The 23,843-nt window shown below is 43.8% G+C and overlaps 1 protein-coding gene across 3 annotated transcripts in view; it reads left to right on the top strand.

Annotated features, from left to right (window-relative positions):
• MAP1B (microtubule associated protein 1B) overlaps positions 1–23,843 on the top strand; it is a 93,755-nt gene that overhangs the window by 64,636 nt on the left and 5,276 nt on the right. For 2 of the 3 annotated variants that reach the window (XM_019728087.2, XM_074328851.1), the window contains 3 exons: positions 6,139–6,221; positions 8,361–8,501; positions 16,104–22,599. In XM_019728087.2, the coding sequence (XP_019583646.2) occupies positions 6,139–6,221; positions 8,361–8,501; positions 16,104–22,599 (6,720 nt within the window). Of the gene's footprint in view, positions 1–2,281; positions 2,606–6,138; positions 6,222–8,360; positions 8,502–16,103; positions 22,600–23,843 lie in introns of those variants that run through there. The other variant, XM_019728088.2, reaches the window with a different exon arrangement.

Below are 23,843 nucleotides of genomic sequence, written 5' to 3'. Positions count from 1 at the left end.
GAATCTGAAGAATAGAATAAATGAACAAACTAATCAGATACAGTCTCAGAGATATAGAGGAAAAACTGAGGGTTGCTAGATGGGAGGAGGGTGGAGATGAGGGAGAAGGTGAGGGGATTAGAAAGCACAATCAGTAACCACAATATTGCCACTGGGATACGAAGACAGTTTGGAAAATATAATCAATAATGTTGTAAAGATTTTGTAGCGTAGCCTATGGACATTTATCTTATTAGGGAGACCACTTCTCCTTCCCTCTTTTCCTTCTTCCCTCCCTTCCTTCCAGAGAAGAAAACAGACTTTAACATCATGATATTTTGTGCTTCTGGCCATTTCTTGCTCTACCAACCCTTCCTTCTACCCAAATTATCCCAGTCCTTTACCCCATGCCTTTCCCTTTCTAATTCTAGAACCTTCTTTAGCCCTCTCTAAGATTTCTGCTTCTTCACATTGGAAGTTTTTCTAATGCTAAATTGAATGTCAAATCCCTTTTCCAAAAAGAATCCACTCTGGTTTTCACCTGGGCAAGGGACCGGCATAATTGGGGGTGAAGACGGGGCATCAGAGGCAGTGGTGGAACAAGGGACAGAGATAGGTAGGCACGAGGGCTCTTCTGCCGGAGCCCCCGGCCCTGACTCAGTCTTGGTTACCCGTCCATCTGTATCAATGACTCAAGACCCTCCCTATCGACTAAATAGATACTGAAGGCTTTCTTTAATCTTCAACTTCGATTTCTGGATTATTCTTGCAAAGTGTTCATTTTTCAAGTAAAGGGAGTTATGGAAGCAAAGTTCTGGATTGTGATCACTAATGGAAATAGAAATTAAATATTTATCCCCAAGACATACAGAGTTATCATCCACTTAAACACAATTTAAAAGGTTTTAGCATTGCTAGTTATTACTTTATCAAGAGGTTTTCCCCATCTCTTAGCGCTGCTGGGACTTTAGGCCCAGCATTCTCTCCTTTGCACTAGGCTGTTTCATTCTGCAGCTGCCAGCCTGGGGTGGGACTGTTGCAGGAGTTGCTCTGGCCTCAGCAGAGATGTTAACAGATGTGTGGGGGATGTTTGTGGGAGAGACGGGTCAGCTGTGTGCAGAGAGAAGGTTCTGAGTTTTATAGTGGTTTGCTTGTGACCACAGCATTGGGTGTCTGAATTCAGCCATGGTCAGCTTCCTCATAAACCAGGGGAGAGCTTGTGCGTGTGTGTGTGTGGGTGTGTTTTGTGTGTGTGTATTTGTGTGTATGTGTGTGTGTGTGGGTGTGGGTGTGTTGTGTATGTGTGTCTGGTGTTTGTGTATATGTGGGGGTGTGTGGTGTTTGTGTGTGTATGTGTGTGGTGTGTGTGGTGTGTTTAGATGAACATTAAACTCCTTTGAGAGGAGACCCCATACACATCTTATAAATTATATACCTAGACAATAAAATGTTGCTTCAAGAGATTTCAAAGTCACCTGGATATAGTAAAACATAAACCACTAGAATAGCCCAACCTTAAAAGACACATAGATTCAATGAATCTGCCAGATTTTCAAAAAGGAAAAAAGTCCGAGCAATAACTGAAAAATAGAGGCTTATGTGAGCTTCAAGCATGGCCTTTGGCAGTGTACAAACAAAAGTCTCATTGTCTGCAAGGATCCTGCTGCTTCAGGGGCTTCCCCAGGCCATCCTGTGTTGTTTCTAAGGTTGAGCAGACCCCTTTTTTGTCAACAGTCCCCTCCATGCCCTCCTCCCACTGCCCCTTCACAATTACACTGAGTTTGTGGAGAGCCTTCAAGGACTTTGTCTTTTCGAAGCAGCAGTGACAATCATTCCATCTCAAGCCCCTGCTTTTGCTTCCCTCTGACCAATGCTGATGAGAGTTAGTCATTGGAGCTGCCTAATGGTTCCCCTGTGAGCTCTTTCTGTAGAATGCAGACTATTAGTGAGAGAGAGAGAGAGAGAGAGAGAGAGAGAGAGAGAGAGAGAGAGAGAGAGAGACAGGCTGCAACCGTGCTGTCTTTCTTTCCTGGGAACTTCTTTTCTGAAGCAACTGAATAAGACCTTTGCAGACGAGGGTGGTGGCCTCTCCTTCAGAATGCCTGGCCCATTTCCCAGTGTGAAACATTCCCCAAATATGCAGCTCTGTGAGTGTCCCAGCAGCCAGAGCTCAGAGCCGCTTGCTGCCAGAAGAGCTGGCATCCCATGGGGGTGCCGGGAATGAGGGCACGGTGCTCCGGCCCCTCAGGCAGGCTCCGGGTTTGCCAGATGCTCGGAAGGCCCAGCCCCTGGTTACGTCGTCGGGGGAAGAATCTGGCCAACATCCGTCTGTGACAAGAGCTTGAAGCTTCTCTCTCTCTCTCTCTTTAAATCCCCTCCTTCATTCAAATCCAATCCTATAAAAAGGCTTTTGTTGAAGGAGCAGACATGGCATCTTGGTGCACGTCTGTGTCACTGCTGTCAGTATTTCCAAAGATGGACAAAAAAAAAAATCCTTAGTTGAATTCCTGAACAAACAGTTCTGAAACTTGACTTGGAAGGAGTAAAGGTAACTGGCTACTGTCACATGGCATTTGTTTTGTTTGCAAGTGATGAAGCCACAGAGGAAAGAAACTTCTGGTGGATGGTAAGAAGCCCCATGCCAGGTAGTGTCTCGGGAGGGGCGCGGTGGGAGAGCCAAAGCTCGGGCTGGTCGGGCTGGTTGCTTAGACTTGCGTCTGGAAGAATGTAGTTAACAGGGTTGACACATCGTGTAGATCACTTACAAAAGAAAGGGGCTGTGATTCCTTTACCATCTTTTGGGGAGGAAGCCAAATCTGCTTTTATGGGTTTTTACAGAATATAGTCAGTCATACCATAGCTTCATGCTGCCTGAAAGCAGTCACGTCAAAAGTATGATCAAGGAAATGACCATTCACTTCTCTTTGGTCTTAAACTTTTGCTTAACTTTGTCTTAACTTAGTGCCTTAGAAGCTCCCGAAGTCTTTGTTTCAAGGAGGCCACTGATGGAAAGATTTAGAAAGGGGACAGTTTTCGTGTTTTTGCTGATTGTCGTTTTATCATTTGCTTATTCAATTTGATGTTCTTTTGCTTGAGCTTTAAATGCATATGCTTGTGAAAAGCTAAAACAACCAAGCCAAAAAGCAACATCCAGCAAATTACAGACTCGCATTCGTAATAAAACAAATGCTCTTTCCTATGGCTGAGTTGAATTATTTTTCTTGAGGCTCAGTCCTTTGCCTGCTCAAACTGTGTGACATTGTTCTGTTTGGGGGCTTCTTCATTTTCAGGCACTGGGAGTAAAAGTAAAGGATCGCAAACTTTCTCTTAATTTTACCCTCTTTTATGTGGGTGTTCTGATACCTTTGCTTTTCTCTCCCTTTTGCCAATATTCTAATGCTTTCTGGTTTCTTGCTTCTTTAAACTCATCTCTGATTTTATTCCTCTGGATTTTTCCTAGCTTTCCCCTGGCATTCGATGTCTGTACCTTGTCTGTTTTTTCCAAATCCTAGTCCCAGTTACCAGCACTGCAGAGCAGTGAAAAGGAGGACTCTAGAAGCCAGGCGAATGGGGGTTCAAGTCCTGGCTCAACCACTTGCTAGTTGTGTGACCTTGAGCTAGATAATTCTCTTCTACAGACCTCATTGTCTTCATGGTAAAAGGGGACAGTCATAGTATATATGTCATAGAGCTCTTCTAGGGATTGAATGAATTAGTACATGTGAGGGGCTTAGAACAGTGCCTGACACCATTATTGTTTAGTTTGAGCTTCTTCCTTGTCTAATGTGGGGTCTAATGGTAAATATTAGCAGTTAGGAAAGATAAGATCATGGAGGAGAACAGGCTTGATGATGAGATGGTGGTATTTCTACCTGTTGCTGTTTCCGTACTACTTCTGGTCCTTGATGATATGAAAGAAAAAAAACCCCAACTAAGCTGTGTGCCATGGACCGCTTTTTTTTTTTCTTACCTCTTTATTGAGATTACAATCTGCCTACCATACAAATTCAACTAATTAAAGTGTACTATTCAATGGGCTTTGGTATATTACATTATTAATTTTTTAAAGTTCTGGTAAAATATATAGAAAACATAAATTTTGCCATTTTAACTATTTTTTTTAAATGATTTTTAGCAGGTTTTTATTTATTTACTTTTTTTTAAAGATTTTTTTTTTTTTTTAATTGGGGAAGGGGAACAGGACTTTATTGGGGAACAGTGTGTACTTCCAGGCCTTTTTTCCATGTCAAGTTGTTGTCCTTTCAATCTTAATTGTGGAGGGTGCTGTTCAGCTTCAAGTTGTTGTCCTTTCAGTCTTAGTTGTGGAGGGTGCAGCTCAGCTCCAGGTCCAGTTGCTGTTTGCTAGTTGCAGGGGGCGCAGCCCACCATCCCTTGCGGGAGTCGAACCGGCAACCTTGTGGTTGAGAGCCCACTGGTCCATGTTGGAATCGAACCGGCAGCCTTCTGAGTTAGGAGCATGAAGCTCTAACTGCCTGAGCCACCGGGCCGGCCCTTAACTATTTTTAAATGTACAATTCATTGGCATAATTACATTCACAATATTGTGCAACCATCACCTCAATTTCCAAAATTTTTTCATCACCCCAAACGAAAACTCAGTACCCATTAAGCAGTAACTTTCCATTCCCTCTCTCCCAACCTCTGGTAACCTCTAATCTGCTCTCTGACTCAATGAATTTGTCTATTCAAGATATTTCACATAAGTAAGATCATATAGTATTTGTCCTTTTGTCTGGCTTATTTCACTTAGCATAATATTTTAAGGGTTCATCCATGTTCTATGTATCAGAACTTCATTCCTTTTTATGGCTGAATAATATTCCATTACATGGATATACCATGTTTAGTTTCATCCATAGTGGACATTTGGGTTGTCTCCACCTTTTGACCATGATGGCAGTCTGTGGAGACCATTACCCGTGAATAATGCTGTAATGAACATTGGCATACAAGTATCTGTTCAAGTCCCTGCTTTTGTCCACCTAGGAATGGAATTGCTAGGTCATACAGTAATTCTATTTTAGCTTTCTGAAGAAATGCCCAACTGTCTTCCTGGAAAACAGTTGCATTTTAGTCATTCTCTCTTCTTGTATTTCTCTCCTTTGGTGTCTGCCTTCCTCAGATTTTATTCCATTTCCTCCTGTTATCCAAGTTTCATTGTATTTCCAAGCAGCAGACATATTCTCGTTTACCCTCCCAACAGTGTGTCTCCCTCCCACGTTTTCTCTGTCGCTGATAGATTGGCAGAGCATCTATCATCTACTCTGGCCATAGAGCACTTGATCACTTTCATGTTATTGTCCATGGAGGGGGAGGCTTTGTAGGTCATCTGTAGGCCTCAGTCTACTTCAGCTGGAGGTAGTTTCAGCCACAGAATGTCCCTAAAACCTCCAAGGTATGGGAAATCAGGGATGTGGAGCCAAAGACCCTGAAGAATTTCAGCCCTCCTTGGACAGGCTTCTTCTTTTCCATAACACCTTGCTTTGTTGTTCCCCATCAACTTTGCTTGTCTTTAGGGGGCAATTTGGCCGCCCTGTCCAGCAGGAGAGTTGTTCTCTACTTTTCATTTGCTCACAGTTTTTCCACTTTTCTATGAGCAAGTGAATTAATTAGTGAATCCCCCAACAGACTGTAAGCCTGCCTCAGAAAGCCATAGTGGTTGTTGGGCTAATTGTTAGCCAGGGCTTCTGGATGTCATTCATTTCACAATAAGGCTCCTAATTAATCTCAGCACTTTTCTCACCAGTAGAAAGGCTGATACGGAGAAACATCCCCAATTACCATGAGAAAGGAAATGTCAAGAGCCCCGTTGAGTTTTCCTGGCATCCACCCCTTGTCTTAGATGAAAACTGCCATTAACACACAGAGGCAGCCTGGCGCTCAACCATGAAAACTCGGGGGTTATGAGAGCGTGAGGAGCCGCAGACCACACGGACCCAATTCCAGGAGAAACCTGCTGGGGTCCGCACACACTTGTTTAGTAACACCAATTGTGTTTCCCAAGATGGTGTGGAGAATCCTGGTGCCATGTGCTTCATCAGAGGCAGAAAGGCCTCTGCCATCCCAAAAGCAGGCGGGGCAATTTTAATCCGGAAAAGCTAAAGGTCTCCTCTTTTGTCTGTGTTTTTGTGCCTGCAGGACAAAAGATCCTTCATCACCGAAGTGACGTGTTAGAAACAGTGGTCCTGATCAACCCTTCAGATGAAGCAGTCAGCACTGAGGTAAGTATTCAGCTCTGCGGCATCTCTGGTGGGGCCTCACACAGTGACAGGACCTAGCTGATTGGAGGGGCTGGGGCAGGTAGCAGGAGAGGGACGTGCGAGAGAGAAGTTCCAGGTCCAAGATGCTTCTTTACCCCTAGTCAGTGGCTGGTCTCTGGTACTGCCTGTAATTAGCTGGTGGCTTTGGGCAGGTGATTTACTGTCTTTTTATCTCAGTTTCCACATCTGTGAAACGGAGATCATAACAGTGTTTACATTTAATGCTCCTATTTAATGTTGTGCTTAGAAGTGTCAAGTGCTTAGAACAGAGCCTAGCATACAGCAACTGAAGTATAGATGTTGGGTGTTCTTATTACAAATATCGCTGTTACCATATCATATGAAATTGCCAGAGAGTAACTGGGTATTTCAGAGCCCACTGTAAGATAGGAACTTGGCTAAAGTCAAGAATCCTTGGTGACCCAGGCTAGAGGAGTTGATATCTCTCTATTGCCCACTTCCTTTCTTACAGTTTAGCAACCTTGAAATTGGGTTGCCTCTTGGATAGTCCAGTAGCCACGGTCCTTGGGGGCCCCCGTTATCCACAATGTCTCTTCTGCCCATGCTTTGAGCATCTCTGTGACTGTAGCCTGTTTTATTAAATGGACATATTTTATGTACCATGCCATTCACATACCATAAAATCCATTCTTGTAAAGTATGCAATTCTGTGGGTTTTAGTATGTTTCCAAAGTTGTGCAACTATCACCATTATCTAATTCTAAAACATGTCCATCACCCCCAAAAAACCCTGAACCCATTAGCAGGTACTCCCCATTTCTCCCAGCTGCTGGCAACCACTAACCTACTTTTTGCCTCTATGGATTTGCCTATTCTAAATATTTCAGATAATGGGAATCATACAATATGTGGTCTTTTGTGTCTGGCTCATTTCGCTTAGCATAATGTTTTCAAGGTCCATCCATATTGTAGCGTGTATCAGTACTTCATTCCTTTTATGGCTGAATACTATTCCATTGTATGGATATAGCATATTTTGTTTGTCTGTTGACCGGCTGATGGACATTTAGGTTGCTTCCACTTTTTGGGTGTCATTATGTGTCCTGTTGTGATCCCACTTCGCCTGCCCCAGATCAGCAGGACCTCTTTGACAATCCATTAAAGCACAAAGTTGAGACAAGTGATGGGCTAGCAATCTCTGTGTGACTAGCAGAACCAGGAAATAAATGTAATTTTTAAAAAGCTGGAAGATTAATATGTATCTAGGCAGACTGCCTAGAATAACTGTGAGAAATGGAAAAAATAAGGAATTTCTTTAAGGAATTCAGACTTGCCTATGGAGCAGATGGGACTGGAACAATTACTTTGGTATATGTGTGTTTCCTTGACTAGACTGTGGGGTTTGTGGGAGCAATGGGTCCTCATGCCATATTTACTTTTGTATCCCTCCCATGGTGCCTGGTAGTCAGTTAGTGCTGAGCAGAATCGGTTAGATTGAATACCTTGGCACTTAGAGCGGGTTTCTGTTGAAGGACAGGCTGGCATCCAGCCACTTAAAGTTCCCAGTGTTCTTTAGGGCAAACCATTTACCATTCTACATAAATATTCAGGGGCAGCTTTTTGGTTATTTTCAATGTTAGGTACCTCACTGATCCCATCGGAGGCTGCATTTGGAGCTGGGTGTTTGGTGTGTGGCTTGGAAGGAAAGGGATCCTAGATGGGAGAGGCTGACTTGGGACCCTAGTTGGAAACCTTCCTGAGACAGCAATTGAGGGACCTGGATTATACTTGGTGACTCAGCCTGTGAGATATTCCTAAGTCTCACAAGAACACATGCTGCCAGTAGACACAGCTGTGGAACAAATGATCGCCAGCTGTGCAGACAGGTTTAAAAAAGACAAGGAAACTAGGGGGAGAAAGTCAACCACTGCTACTGTCTGTAGCCACATTTGGAAATTGGTGTTTCTGGGTGAGCTGATAACCACAGTCATCGGCTTTGTCCAACACCCCAGGGGACATCTGAATACAGGGGAATGAATGATTTGGGCTGGTCATAAACTTCCAGCACTCGGCGGGCCAGCCTGGTCCTGATGGTGGGATGGCAGAGACTCACGTTCTGTTCCCCGTGCTGTGTTTCAGGTGCGCTTAATGATAACTGACGCGGCCAGACACAAGCTGCTCGTGCTGACTGGACAGTGCTTTGAAAATACCGGAGAGCTCATTCTCCAGTCCGGCTCTTTCTCCTTCCAGAACTTCATAGAGATTTTCACCGATCAAGAGGTGGGCTCCTGTCTGGGAGACTAAGTTTTATAATCACTTGGTTACTGTGGTCGCCTCAGGCTGTTCTTTGAAAGCACTCCAGGGAGATAGAAGAAGAAGGGAAGGGAATGTCACACCTCCTTTGAAATAAGCAAAACTCGTGATCTAGCACGCTCTATAGTTGTGTGGCTCATCACCAAAAGAATTTAGAGTACTCATCTATAATTAATTGGCAGCATTCTTAATGTGCCCGAGATACAGATGGAGGGGGATTGGAACAATCTCCGTTTTACAGATGGCAAAAATGAAGGAAATGCTCAAAATGAGCCCAAAAGAAAACCCAAGTTTCCTGTTTTCTGAAAGAATACTCCAAAGATCTCTTGGACGTTTGGTAGGACTTCACTGATCTCTTTTACTTATTTTTCCTGATCCGATTATTTCTGATTTCTCTTACTTTGAATGCCTGGTCTCAATGTTTGAACTTAGGCTGTTTGAATAGCCCCAAAAATACAGGGCTTGAGAAAGGGAAGACATATAGGAAAATGGGGCACATTCATGGGGCAAGTTAATGCCCCCAAGAAAAAAGAGGGTTAAAGTAGCTGGACTGAAGGTAGAATATTAATATTTCTAATGACTATATCGTGTTTAAGAGTGATACATGTGAAGTATTAAAAACTAGATGATGACAGTGGTACTTGGGAAAATCAGATTGAAGATTTTAATTTGGTTATTTCTGCTTGAGAATTTATCCTGGCTGGGAAACTTCTCTTTCCAAAGTAATGTGCCTGTTTCACTTTGTTTGTTTATAGTAGTTACAGAAACAATTCAGGACTGTCACCGCAACAGGTTGGGTAGCTGATAGCAGATTTCCACGTGGAGAAGTTGAGGGATGTACTGACGGGAGGAGTTACCACTTCTATTTAAAACCATCTTCCTGAGCACTTCCTGAGATGGCGGCATCTCAGTCTCGTGGGTGTTGCAAAGGGACATCTGTCTCTGCATTTAATCTTCCTTAGGCTATGCTTCACTGAGAGGCCTCTGTGTACTTTTCATCACTGGCAAGAGCTGTAAATAAACTGCCCAGCTTCATTTGGCTCACCTGGAGGCATCTATAAAAAGACTGGTTGGATGACATAACCATGTTTCTCTCTCTACCCACTGCGGGGGAATAAAAAAGTATGAAAAGAAACATTGAAAAGCCAAGCTTTCGGAAGGTGTGATGTCGTCTGGGCCGTGAGGCAGATAGTTCTGGCTTCTCACAGCGAGAAGGGGCCCAGGGCTCACTCACAGCTGGTATCACCTTTCCACTTCAAGATGAAGGCTTTTGCCCTGTCTTTCTCTAGAGCTTGTGATCTGTCATCCTCGCAGGCTGCTGGAGTTCAGGCTCCATTCTCCTCCATCTCATATCATTGTCCCCACACTTAGTAGTAAAGATCCAATTATTCAATCACATTGAGACACCCAAGCTAGAACTACAATTCTCACTCTACCTGCCGCCCTGAAATTGGTGCGTGACCACTTTAATGTCAGAATCTTTTGCATGATTGTGTCCCCTTGTGTATGTTGTGCCTGACGGCAATTGGGCATTTGTATGGTAGCCCAGAGGTCACACACATTATCAGAACCTTGCCTTGGGGAAGGGAGAGAGCGGCCGAGGACTGGATACAGCCCCATGGTTCAGTAACACCGGTGGATGGTTAACTGTCCTGCCTGTAGGCTCGGGGTTCAGCCCTGAACCCTTAGCTCATCTGTATGCACATGGGAGCCTCTCCTGCATTCTGCTGCAGTTCTGCAGCTAATTTCTAGTGGTTGGTTTCTATCCACATCGTTGGATTTTCTTTTTCCTGCCGTAAAACCAAACAGAGGACATATATAGAGAAAAGGGTTTGTCATTGCCAGAGCTTTAAATGAGGTGGTGTCGCAATTCACCTGTCTAGACCCCAAATAATACCCCTCTCTCTCTCTTTGAATAAGGCATAGTGTTATGAAATTGTTGCTTAAATCATTTTTACTAGCCCGTGGAAGTAGAATGTTAGCACAACGGACTATGCACATATCAGAATTTACCACTGATTGCAGAAGGAAAAGAACTGGCCTTAACTGAAGAATGTGAGTTCTGTGGAAGGGCAGATTCCCCAGGGTTTGTAATCACTAGGGTGGGTTCTGAAGAGCACACACCTTCATTCTCACAAGACTCGGCAAGTGTTGTTCAGGCCAGAGACTCTGTGCAATAACTCCCATTCCAATATTTTGGAGCAGGTAATGCTCAACACATGTGGAAAAGGACCTCTCGAGTTCTCCCTAACAGACTAGATCAGTGGTGTCAGGGGTGGTAGGGGACGGTAAGGTGGGGAGAGGACATTGGGTGGAACTCACGCTTCCTCTTGCTCCAACCAGAGCAACTCAGCCTTGATCTCCTTGACATTGTGGACTTTGAAGAAAGGCTGCCACAGCCAAAGTGGATTGAAAATTGGCTGGACTATGGTTACAAGCCTTATGGAGCTATGATTTCCTGCTGTTGCACTGAAAAAAGGGGTTTTTTTTTTGGTTTTGTTTTTTTCACCAGTTATGGTAGTTATGGTGGGAAGCAGGTGGGAGCTCCTCACGTAGCCATTCCAGAAGTCATTTGCCTATTTATTTATTTATAAGAGTCAATTTTATTTATTTATTTATTTATTTATTTATTTATTTATTTATTTATTTATTTTTACCGGGGAATATTGGGGAACAGTGTGTTTTTCCAGGGCCCATCAGCTCCAAGTCATTGTCCTTCAATCTAGTTGTGGAGGGCGCAGCTCAGCTCCAAGACCAGTCACGGTTTTTAATCTTTAGTTGTAGCGGGGCGCAGCCCACCATCCCGTGTGGGAATTGAACCGGCAAGCCTGTTGTTCAGAGCTCGCACTCTGACCAGCTGAGCCATCCGCGCGCTCCTGAGAAAAGGGTTTGAGTCAGAATGACTCAGTAACAAAGGGACGTTAAAGGCCATTTGGTGTCCAGTTTTGTTCCTTTTATCCAGTCCTTGATCCATACTAGTCACTCTACAGAGATCAGAAACACAATTTGGGAAAAACCAAAAATGATACATTTTTTTGACAAGAATAGCTAAACATCAGTGGACTGAAAAATAGAATTATCAGTGCATTTTGAACTTCAGGTTAGGAGAGTCTTAGTCTTTGGAGGTCAACTGCAAACCTAGAACTTAGAGATAGAACAATCATCTGGCTAACCCATCCCTCCCTGAAATCTGAAGCTGGTGAAATCAGCATCTCCAAGGGACATTTCTCAGTCTGTCTGTTAGAAAATTTTTCCTTATTTGTCTTATAGTATCTTCGAGGAAGAAATGTGATCCCTGTTCTACCTGACAGTGTCTTAGACATCCTTCACCAATGCTGCCAGTTTTTTTTTCTTCCAGATTAATTATTTTCAGGTTCACTCACTGTTCTTCATAAAACAAGATATTAATGGCTCCTTACAGTCCCTGGTCACTGTCCTTCCAACTAGTTCCATTGGCAGAAAGGGGAATGGGCGTGGGGGAAATTCAAGAGTTCGGTCTTCGTCATGCTTCAGTGCCTTGGTGTTAGCAGACGCCAAGTTGGATATGAGTCCAGAGCTCAGGGAACTAAGAGTTGGGCTGGAGCTATTAATTGGGAAGCCATCAGCATATGAGAAAATAGCTGAAGTGATCTAGAGAGAGCAGTGCAGAAGAGAAAAGGGCCCTTGTCTAGCATTTAGAGGTTAAGGTCAAGGAGAAGGAGCCAGCAAGGAGATTTGTTTCAGTTTGTTCTCTTGTTTGTTTGCTTGTTTGTTTACGGTCTAGTTTCTCTAATAAAATATTGTGACTCATCTTGGACACCATACTTCAGGGGTTATTGACCAGGTGAGAATTTTGAGAGTCAATGACTTCCATAGTTTTCAATACAATCTTCTATTGAATAAGTCTAAAAGTAACTGGACTATTACCATCCACAATTAAATGTCAGTGGGGAAGGGATGCCGGCTCTGAGGAGCTCTGTAATTTACATAATTTGGGGGGGCTCCCTTTCAGAAAAAGAAAACAAAATTATTAATACACAATGAAGTATAGGGCTTTGGGAGCATGCCAGTAAGGGGCCTTAAAGTTTAAGCTTCTTTAACTTTATGATAAATCCACTTGGCTGTAAACTGAAATCCCTGAGTCTTTTCCATGGATATTGTTAAGCAACATCTCTAAATCCTGCACGTGATATACCTACCTGGTTTATCGGACCTTACCTTTATCTCTTTAGAATACCATCCTGGTCGAGTTGACTTAGCTATCATCACCCCAATGTCCAAAGCTTTTGTAAACGTCGTAATTCTGCCGTCCCACATTTTGCTACGCTTCCCATTTTCATGCCGTCAAAAGGTTTGATAATCGTTTCTTCACCATTTTTATCCAAGTCAGTACTCAGTAAAACGTAAAGAAGCCCTGAGGAGGCCCATCAGAGACCTCTTCCCAGGTTGACACTAAGCAGCATTATTTATATGGCTGGTTACAACTCCACCTAATTCTGTTATCACGCTGTTCAGAGATCCTGTGAAACGTCTTGCTGAAACCCAGAGATATGCTGTCCACCGTATTTCCTCATTAGCCAAGCAAGTAATCTAATGAAAAAAGGAAACGTAGTTAATAGGTCATGACTTAAAAATTCAAATCTTATTTTATTAATATTATCTGCAGTAAAGTCATTTATTTCTTTTATCTTCCTTCCTCTTCCAGTACGCCTGCATTTAACTAGAAAAAGAAATTGACAAAAAAGACTATCTTGGCCCCAAGCAATATTTCTTCCAGTCATGTCTCTCATCCATCTTTTTAAGAACAAGGGGAGGGTAACAATCAGTGTGCTTGAGAGGTCTGAGCAGGCTCACGTCACTTCCCAAGTGTCTGCTCTGGGAGGACAGTACGTATTGAATTGGCCAAGTTCTATGCAGTTCAACTAACATCTGGCTTTTTAGCCTGATGATACATTGGGGGAACAAAGTTAACTATGATACAGAGATACAAAAGATCTGCTTCCTTTTATACAGGAACTTTTAATATAATGGGCTATAATAGCTATCATTTACCATCAGAGTTTGGATGAGTATTTCCAAACTCTTTTAGAAGAAGCCTCAGTTTCTAAGGCTAAGACCTACCGGTAGTCACAAGTTTCCTTGCCCCTGCTCTTATTATTGGAGCCTCCTTATTGCTCTCATCTGTTCTTTGAATAAGTATTGATTGAGTGCCACTGTGGACTGGACGCTCATGAGACCCAGTCTTTGCCCTGGAGGCACTCACTGTCTCGTGTGTGCATTGGAGTACAGGTCTGGAGGGAGCCTGTGGGGAGAAGTGGGGAGTTGGTTTCTGCTGTGTAGCTCCGAGGCTGTAGTAGTTGTTCCTCCTCCTCCTTCTCTCTGCCCCATTCCATCCATCCATCTCCTTCTTGGAGAGCTCTCCCTAGCCTCAGTTTCTGCATTCTGGTCTCATCATGCACAGTATGCTGCTGCTTCTCCAGAGGGACCAGGTTTTCCCTCTTTCCCTTATACATCATAGTTTTCCATTCACCTGCCTCTCTTTGCTGTTTTTCATTACCCTTGACTTCCTCGGAATTCTCTGCAACCTTATTTTTATTTGGGGTTGTTTTCCTTCATTTCATAGGAACTCTCTGAGTAGAGGTGAAAAGATAGAAGGTAGGAAGGTATTCCTCAAGTCTTTTTACCAGCTCCTTGAACTTGATGATTATGTCACATAAAAAGAGCTAGTGATTGAATACCCCCTATACACAACTGGAACAAACCCTTTGCTGCGACACTCCTCAGGGTGGAATTTCAAAAATGAAAATAGACTAAATTCTTAAGATTTCACTATTAGAGATTCAACATTTGAGTTATCTTGGAGTTTTCCTCTAAAATGTATTATAAAACATGAATAGTTTGTGTGTGCCCTGTGTGAAAATTAGGATGGAGAGAGTCATAAGAATCCTCAATGTGCTATAGTGATGGTGAGGAGAGTCTATGCTAATTATTGGACAAGGATCCATATTTGGTGTTCATGTGTGTTTTGGTCAGCAAATAATTTGAGCAAAGACTATCCCAGAGATAGTTACCATTCACTTTTTCAGTTTCCTTAGCTTCCAAAATAGTTGATTCTTATGCCTTTTATAGGAGATTATCAAGTTAAGTCAGAGGAAACAGCAAACTCAGACTTGTTGTTTTGTTATTTTGTGACCCTTCACATAAAATGTAGAATGAATAGGCTAACAAAACCAAAATGGCTATTTTACTGTGATCTCATGTAGGAATATTTAGATTCTATAAATTACCGTTATGCATACATATACACTAGTAGCCTCAGAATGTATCTGGGGGTTTGTGTGAGACAAAGGAAACCACTCTAATACTAGAAGGTAAGAGTTCAGACCTGCTGGCCCAGGGATACCTGGACCATAGGGAGTCTTTGCTTTGCCCTTTCATCATTTACCATCAAGGACAAAGAGCTCTTTTCTGTTGTATGTCTGGGCTGATTTATGAGTTTTGCTGCAACTGAAAGAAGACTGAAGCTTATGGCTTGATTCTCCCTCACTGTTTACTAAGCTAAGACCATGAAACATATGGCCATAATATGGAGTGAAACATAAAATAGCATTTTCATTGAACCACAATCTCTGTTTCAGTCCTGATTTGCTCTTCTGCATTCCCATCCTATGGGAAACACTAAACAATGTGTTGAAAACGTTTGAGTCAAATTTGATCTTAGCCATTTACCCACAGCTTGCCCTGAAAGGAACAGGAGTTGTGAGAGAGCAGAATATCCCACCTTGAATTTAAATATTAGTAAATGGGGGACAAAATTGGCTACTTGCTTGTGTAATTACCCAGTTGCTTTAATTATCATGTCTTCAATAAAAGTATTTGTATTTGTAGAGAATCTGCTGGGTGAACCACTCTTGTTTTAAATAGTGTGAACTGAAGCCAGAGCTAATACATTTTTTTTTGTCGTAATGAGCAATCTATAACTTCTTGTCTTACGGAGGGTGTGAGGAATTACACCAAACTTTTATCCTTTGTACCTACCAAATTCTAAAAGTAGACAACAATAAGTGCACTATATCTAAATGCCTTCAAGGAATCCATCAGGTCTTTTACCAAGCCCAGTAGAATAAAAGAAAACATTTTCTATCTGTGGTGAAATGACTCACATAGCCTTCCCCTGTGATAATACCATATTTTTTAAAGGGCATTTTTACATGGTAAGTACCCAGGGGTAAGAATTCAATGTATTTCATAACCGCTATGGTCCAGGCACTGATCTTCCAGATGGTCACTGGTCTTAAAATTGGACCAGAGCTCTGGAGTTCCCCTGCTGGACAAAAACAGACGATGTACATGTCCCAGAGGGTGGTGACTGAGACCTAAGGAAGTAGTAGGGGGAAGTCAGGACAGAGGGTGTTCGCCTACCATTGCAGAAATACTTCAGCATTTAAACAGCCAGCATCTCTGAAATCAGCCCCCTATGTGCATCCATTGATCCTATAACATCTAGTAATAGATGGAGATGATGCATCAGGTATGACATTCACTTACACCTTTTCTTTCTCTGTTTATTATTACTTTTTTAAATCCTAGATTGGGGAATTACTGAGTACCACCCATCCTGCCAACAAAGCTAGTTTAACCCTCTTCTGTCCCGAAGAAGGGGACTGGAAGAACTCCAATCTTGACAGACACAATCTCCAAGACTTCATTAATATTAAACTCAACTCAGCTTCTATATTGCCAGAAATGGAAGGACTTTCCGAGTTTACTGAGTATCTCTCAGAATCAGTGGAAGTCCCATCTCCCTTTGATATCCTAGAACCTCCCACGTCGGGTGGATTTCTAAAGCTCTCCAAGCCCTGTTGCTACATTTTTCCAGGAGGGAGGGGCGATTCTGCATTGTTTGCAGTGAACGGATTCAATATGCTCATCAACGGAGGATCAGAAAGAAAATCCTGCTTCTGGAAGCTCATCCGACACTTGGACCGAGTGGACTCCATCCTGCTCACCCACATTGGGGATGACAATTTGCCTGGAATCAACAGCATGCTACAGCGGAAAATTGCAGAGCTTGAGGAAGAACAGTCTCAGGGCTCTACCACCAATAGTGACTGGATGAAAAACCTCATCTCCCCTGACTTAGGAGTTGTATTTCTCAATGTCCCTGAAAATCTGAAAAACCCAGAGCCAAACATCAAGATGAAGAGAAGCATTGAAGAAGCTTGCTTCACTCTCCAGTACCTAAACAAATTGTCCATGAAACCAGAACCTCTCTACAGAAGTGTAGGCAATACCATTGATCCTGTCATTCTTTTCCAAAAAATGGGAGTTGGTAAACTTGAGATGTATGTGCTTAATCCAGTCAAGAGCAGCAAGGAAATGCAGTATTTTATGCAGCAATGGACTGGCACCAACAAAGACAAGGCTGAACTAATCCTGCCTAATGGTCAAGAAATAGATATCCCAATTTCCTACTTAACGTCAGTCTCATCTTTGATTGTGTGGCATCCAGCAAATCCTGCAGAGAAAATCATCCGAGTCCTATTTCCTGGAAACAGCACTCAATACAATATCCTGGAAGGACTGGAAAAGCTCAAACATTTAGACTTCCTGAAACAGCCGCTGGCCACCCAGAAGGATCTAACTGGCCAGGTGGCCACTCCTGCTGTGAAACAAGTAAAACTGAAACAGAGGGCCGATAGCCGAGAAAGTCTGAAGCCAGCCACAAAACCACTGGCCAGCAAATCTGTGCGAAAGGAGTCTAAAGAAGAAACCTCTGAGGTCACAAAAGCGAATCACGTGGAAAAGCCACCCAAAGTTGAAAGCAAAGAAAAGGTAACAGTGAAAAAAGACAAGCCAGTAAAAACAGAGACCAAACCAGTGACCGAAAAGGAGGTGCCCAGCAAAGAAGAGCAGCCGCCAGTGAAAGCCGAGGTGGCTGAAAAGCAAGCCACAGACGTCAAACCCAAAGTCAGCAAGGAAAAGACAGTGAAAAAGGAAACAAAGGCAAAATCTGAAGAAAAGAAAGAGGAGAAGGAAAAGCCAAAGAAAGAAGTGGCTAAAAAGGAGGACAAAACCCTTATTAAGAAGGAGGAAAAAACAAAAAAGGAAGAGGTGAAAAAGGAAGTCAAAAAAGAAATCAAGAAAGAGGAGAAAAAAGAATCCAAGAAAGAGGTTAAGAAAGAAACACCACTGAAGGAAGCCAAGAAGGAAGTTAAGAAGGAAGAAAAGAAGGAAATTAAAAAGGAAGAAAAGGAACCCAAAAAAGAAATTAAGAAACTTCCTAAAGACTCAAAGAAATCATCTACTTCACTTTCTGAAGCAAAAAAACCAGCTGCGTTAAAACCAAAAGTACCCAAGAAGGAAGAGTCTGTCAAGAAGGAATCTGCTGCTGCCGGGAAGCTAAAGGAGAAGGGGAAAATTAAAGTCGTTAAGAAGGAAGGCAAGCCAACAGAGGCTGCAGCTGCAGCCATCAGCACTGTGGCCTCTGCAGCGGCTGTGGCAGCGGCGGCAGCTGGAATAGCAACCACTGGCCCTGCCAAAGAACTGGAAGCTGAGAGGTCCCTGATGTCATCCCCCGAGGATCTAACCAAGGACTTTGAAGAGCTAAAGGCTGAAGAGGTCGATGTAGCGAAAGACATCAAGCCTCAGCTGGAGTTGATTGACGGTGAAGAGAAACTGAAGGAAACTGAGCCGGTCGAAGCCTACGTCATCCAGAAAGAGACAGAAGTCATCAAAGGTCCTGCCGAGTCCCCTGATGAGGGAATCACCACCACCGAAGGGGAGGGTGAATGTGAGCAAACACCCGAGGAGCTGGAGCCAGTCGAGAAGCAGGGGGTGGATGACATTGAAAAATTTGAAGATGAAGGAGCAGGTTTTGAAGAATCCTCAGAGACTGGAGACTATGAGGAGAAGGCAGAAACTGAGGAGGCAGAGGAGCCAGAAGAGGATGGTGAAGAAAATGTATGTGTGAGCACCTCCAGGCACAGTCTCGCGGAGGAGGAAGAAAGTGCGAAGGCCGAGGCAGATGTGCACATCAAGGGGAAGAGGGAGTCTGTGGTCAGTGGTGATGACCGAGCAGAAGAAGACATGGACGAGGCGGTGGAGAAAGGAGAAGCTGAACAATCTGAAGAGGAGGGTGATGAGGAGGACAAAGCTGAGGATGCCAGAGAGGAAGAATATGGGCCTGAAAGAGCCGAAGCTGAAGATTATGTGATGGCCGTGGTTGATAAGGCTGCGGAGGCTGGTGGTGCTGAGGATCAGTACGGATTCCTTACCACTTCGACCAAGCAACTGGGAGCCCAGTCTCCTGCCCGGGAACCTGCATCTTCAATTCATGATGAGACATTACCTGGAGGCTCGGAGAGTGAGGCCACCGCTTCTGATGAGGAGAATCGCGAAGACCAGCCTGAAGAATTCACTGCCACTTCCGGCTACACTCAGTCTACCATTGAGATATCCAGTGAGCCCACCCCAATGGATGAGATGTCTACTCCTCGTGATGTGATGAGTGACGAGACCAACAATGAAGAGACAGAGTCCCCATCTCAAGAGTTTGTAAATATCACCAAATATGAATCTTTGCTGTATTCTCAGGAATACTCCAAACCTGCTGTCACATCGCTCAGTGGGTTATCTGAAGGATCAAAAACAGATGCCACTGATGGGAAAGATTACAATGCCTCAGCCTCCACCATTTCACCACCCTCATCCATGGAGGAAGACAAATTTAGCAAATCTATTCTACGTGATGTTTACTGCTCTGAAGAGAAAGATATGAAAGCCAGTGCCACGCTGGCTATTAAAGACACTGTCTCAGCAGTTTCAGATGAAAAACTTAGTCCATCCAAGAGCCCATCCTTGAGTCCGTCTCCGCCCATAGAAAAGACCCCTCTGGGTGAACGTAGTGTGAACTTTTCTCTGACACCCAATGAGATTAAAGTCTCAGCAAAGGCAGAAGCAGCCCCAGTGTCTCCTGAGGTGACCCAAGAAGTAGTTGAAGAACATGCTAGTCCTGAGGATAAGACCCTGGAAGTGGTGTCTCCCTCTCAGTCTGTGACTGGCAGTGCTGGCCACACACCTTACTACCAATCTCCCACCGACGAGAAATCCAGTCACCTCCCCACAGAAGTCATTGAGAAACCACCAGCAGTTCCAGTGAGTTTTGAATTCAGTGATGCCAAAGATGAGAGTGAAAGGGCTTCCATAAGCCCCATGGATGAACCTGTGCCTGACTCAGAGTCTCCTATTGAAAAAGTTCTGTCTCCTTTGCGGAGCCCCCCACTAATCGGATCTGAGTCTGCATATGAAAGTTTTCTAAGTGTTGAAGACAAGGTTCCTGGTAGATGTACAGAAAGCCCCTTTGAAAGAAAGAATGGAAAACAAGGCTTTCCAGACCAAATAAGCCCAGTTTCTGGCATGATTTCCACTGGTCTTTCCCAAGACAAACAGGAAGGGAAAGGCACAGACTTTATACCAATAAAGGAAGACTTTGGTCAACAAAAGAAAACTGACGATATTGAACCCATGAGTTCTCAATCAGGACTGGCTTTAGATGAAAGGAAGTTAGGAGGAGATGTTTCTCCTACACAAATAGATGTCAGTCAGTTCGGATCTTTTAAAGAAGACACTAAAATGTCCATTTCTGAAGGCACTGTCTCAGACAAGTCAGCTACTCCTGTTGATGAGGGTGTGGCAGAAGATACATACTCTCATATGGAGGGTGTGGCCTCAGTCTCCACAGCTTCTGTGGCTACGAGCTCATTTCCGGAGCCAACAACAGATGACGTGTCTCCCTCTCTGCATGCTGAGGTTGGGTCCCCACATTCCACAGAAGTAGATGACTCCCTTTCTGTGTCTGTTGTGCAAACGCCTACCACCTTCCAGGAAACAGAAATGTCTCCCTCTAAAGAAGAATGCCCAAGACCAATGTCAATTTCTCCACCAGACTTCTCCCCTAAAACAGCCAAATCCAGAACACCAGTTCAAGATCACCGGTCTGAACAATCCTCAATGTCCATCGAGTTTGGTCAAGAATCCCCTGAGCACTCCCTTGCTATGGACTTCAGTCGACAGTCTCCAGACCACCCTACGGTGGGTGCAAGTATGCTTCACATCACTGAAAATGGGCCAACTGAGGTGGACTACAGTCCTTCTGACATGCAGGATTCTAGTTTATCACATAAGATACCACCAATGGAGGAGCCATCCTACACTCAAGATAATGATCTTTCTGAGCTCATCTCAGTATCTCAGGTCGAGGTCTCCCCATCCACCTCTTCTGCACATACCCCTTCTCAGATAGCTTCTCCTCTCCAAGAAGATATGCTATCTGATGTCGCCCCTCCCAGAAATATATCCTTATATGCCTCACTCACCTCTGAAAACGTGCAAAGCCTGGAAGGAGAGAAGCTGTCACCAAAATCTGATATCTCTCCACTCACCCCAAGAGAGTCCTCTCCTTTAAATTCACCTAGTTTTTCAGATTCTACCTCTGTAGGCAAAGAGAACATGGCTTGCCACACTTCCTCTCTTCCATCAATGGACGCAACATCCACAGAGCCCTATGGCTACCGTGCCTCAATGCTATTTGATACGATGCAACACCATCTAGCCTTGAATAGAGATTTGACCACATCTGGTATGGAGAAGGACAACGGAGGGAAGACACCTGGTAACTTCAGCTATGCCTATCAAAAGCCTGAGAAAACAACTAGGTCCCAAGATGAAGAAGGTTATGACTATGAGTCTCATGAGAATACCCGGGCCCCAGATATGAGTAGCTATTCCTATGAGAAGACAGAGAGAACTATTAAATCCCCATGTGACAGTGGCTACTCCTATGAGACCATTGAGAAAACCACTAAGACACCTGAAGATGGTGGCTATGCCTGTGAAATTACTGAAAAGACCACACGGACCCCCGAAGAGGGTGGGTACTCATATGAGATAAGTGAGAAGACGATAAGAACCCCTGAAATCAGTGGTTACAACTATGAAAAGACTGAGAGGTCTAGAAGGCTGCTGGATGACATCAGCAATGGCTATGACGACTCTGAAGATGGTGGCCACAGAGTTGGGGATTCCAGCTACTCTTATGAGACCACTGAGAAAATTTCCAGTTTCCCTGAGTCTGAAAGTTACTCCTATCAGACCGCTACAAAAACTACACGAACCCCTGATACTTCCACATACTGTTATGAGACTTCAGAGAAAGTCACTAGAACCCCCCTGGGGTCTACATATTCCTATGAGACTTCAGACCAGTGCTACCCTACAGAAAAGAAGTCCCCCTCAGAGGCTCGCCAGGATGTTGACTTATGCCTTGTATCCTCCTGTGAATACAAGCATCCCAAGACAGAGCTGTCACCTTCCTTCATTAATCCTAATCCTCTTGAATGGTTTGCCAGTGAAGAGGCAACTGAAGAATCTGAGAAGCCCCTCACTCAGTCAGGGGGCGCCCCACCACCTCCAGGAGGAAAGCCACAAGGGCGACAATGTGATGAAACCCCTCCCACCTCAGTCAGTGAGTCAGCCCCATCCCAGACCGACTCCGATGTCCCTCCAGAGACAGAAGAGTGCCCCTCCATCACCGCTGATGCGAATATCGACTCCGAAGATGAATCAGAAACCATCCCCACAGACAAAACCATTACATACAAACACATGGACCCACCTCCGGCCCCCATGCAGGACCGCAGCCCTTCTCCACGCCACCCTGATGTGTCCATGATGGACCCAGAGGCCTTGGCCATTGAGCAGAACCTGGGCAAAGCTCTGAAGAAAGACCTGAAAGAGAAGACCAAAACCAAAAAGCCAGGGACAAAGACCAAGTCATCTTCACCTGTCAAAAAGAGTGATGGGAAGTCCAAACCCTCTGCGGCTTCACCAAAACCAGGGGGCTTGAAAGAATCCTCAGATAAGATGTCCAGAGTGGCTTCTCCTAAGAAGAAGGAATCTGTAGAAAAAGCATCAAAACCCACCACCACTCCTGAGGTCAAAGCTGCACGTGGGGAAGAGAAAGACAAGGAGACCAAGAATGCCACCAATGTCTCCACATCCAAATCGGTAAAGACTGCAACTACAGGTAGGTGGACGGTGCCAGGATCCTGATACAGCCCACAACTAGTCTGCTTTTACCTGGAACCTTTGAATTTCCATTTGGCTTTGTGCTGGGAAGATGAGACAGCACAGCTGGGTGCTCTCCCTTCCCTTTACCATTCTTTTCTGCCAAAAGGTATAGATCTCGGCCCCCCTGTAGCCCGTAGGCTTGGGGATAGCCCGGCATATGGCCCAGAGCAGCTCTGATTCACCAGATGTGATTCCTGGGTTTGCTTCATTCTGCAACACAGCAACTGCAGCCTTGTTCTGAACCTTCAGAACCAAGGAGATGTGTTTCAAGCTCCTTTAGAAAACTGTTGGCAATGGCTTCAGCTATGCTGGCTCCAGAATGAAGCTCAGGTACAGGCCAGGAGCACCCAAAGGCCTAGGGAGAACCAGAGTTCCAAGCCAAGCCTGGAATAATTAGCATAGGCCCAAGATTTAGATTCCATTTTTTTTCATTAAAAATTTCAAAAATAAAACTCTTGTAACATTTTAAAATTTAAAAAATTATAAACATTTTTCTTAAAACATCATCAGGCTAGGGCTACATCCTCGCTGAAGACAATGCTCTGTTTTCTTATCAGCCAACAAATACCATAATTTTAGTTGACCAGTAGGTACCCAGAACAAATTGAGAGAAGAATATTGAAGGCTCTTCTTATCTCCTTCTTATCCCCACAGTCTTGCTAACAGAGACTCAGAATTCTATTTCAGATTGAAATTGCATATGGCAGGAGCAATATCCCTGACTTATGATCATTACTGTTTTGGTTCCGATTCCCACATTGATAAAGTTCTCAGCAATGACCTGGGTTTTTGATGGAACAGATCTCTGACGGCCCAGCTTCATTTTGCTTCCAACCAATCACAGGGATTTGCATTAATACATTTTATTTCCTTTATGTAGTTATTCTGGGATTTTAGACCACAGTTCACAAAGTAATGTAAATTGACCCAAATATGTAAAGCAAAAATAACTTAAATAACATTTCCTTGCTTTATTAGGGAACATCTGATAGATGAACATTGGTACTTTCAAATTCATTACCTTTTAGGAAGCATTACAACTGCAAAGTTTTACTTTAATCAACATGGAGGACCAATTTCAAGACTCAGTTCTCATCAGATTTCCTCTTTTTTACATGCTTGTAGAGAACAATTTATTCATGTTTAGAATTAATGGAAAACCACCAGATAATGAACCCTTTGGTCTACAAGAGGTGACAA

Source organism: Rhinolophus sinicus, linkage group LG03 (genome assembly GCF_036562045.2).
Source record: "Rhinolophus sinicus isolate RSC01 linkage group LG03, ASM3656204v1, whole genome shotgun sequence".
NCBI classification, from domain to species: domain Eukaryota; kingdom Metazoa; phylum Chordata; class Mammalia; order Chiroptera; family Rhinolophidae; genus Rhinolophus; species Rhinolophus sinicus.
Note: the sequence above shows the minus strand (reverse complement) of the source record. Positions and strands in the feature narration are given on the sequence as shown.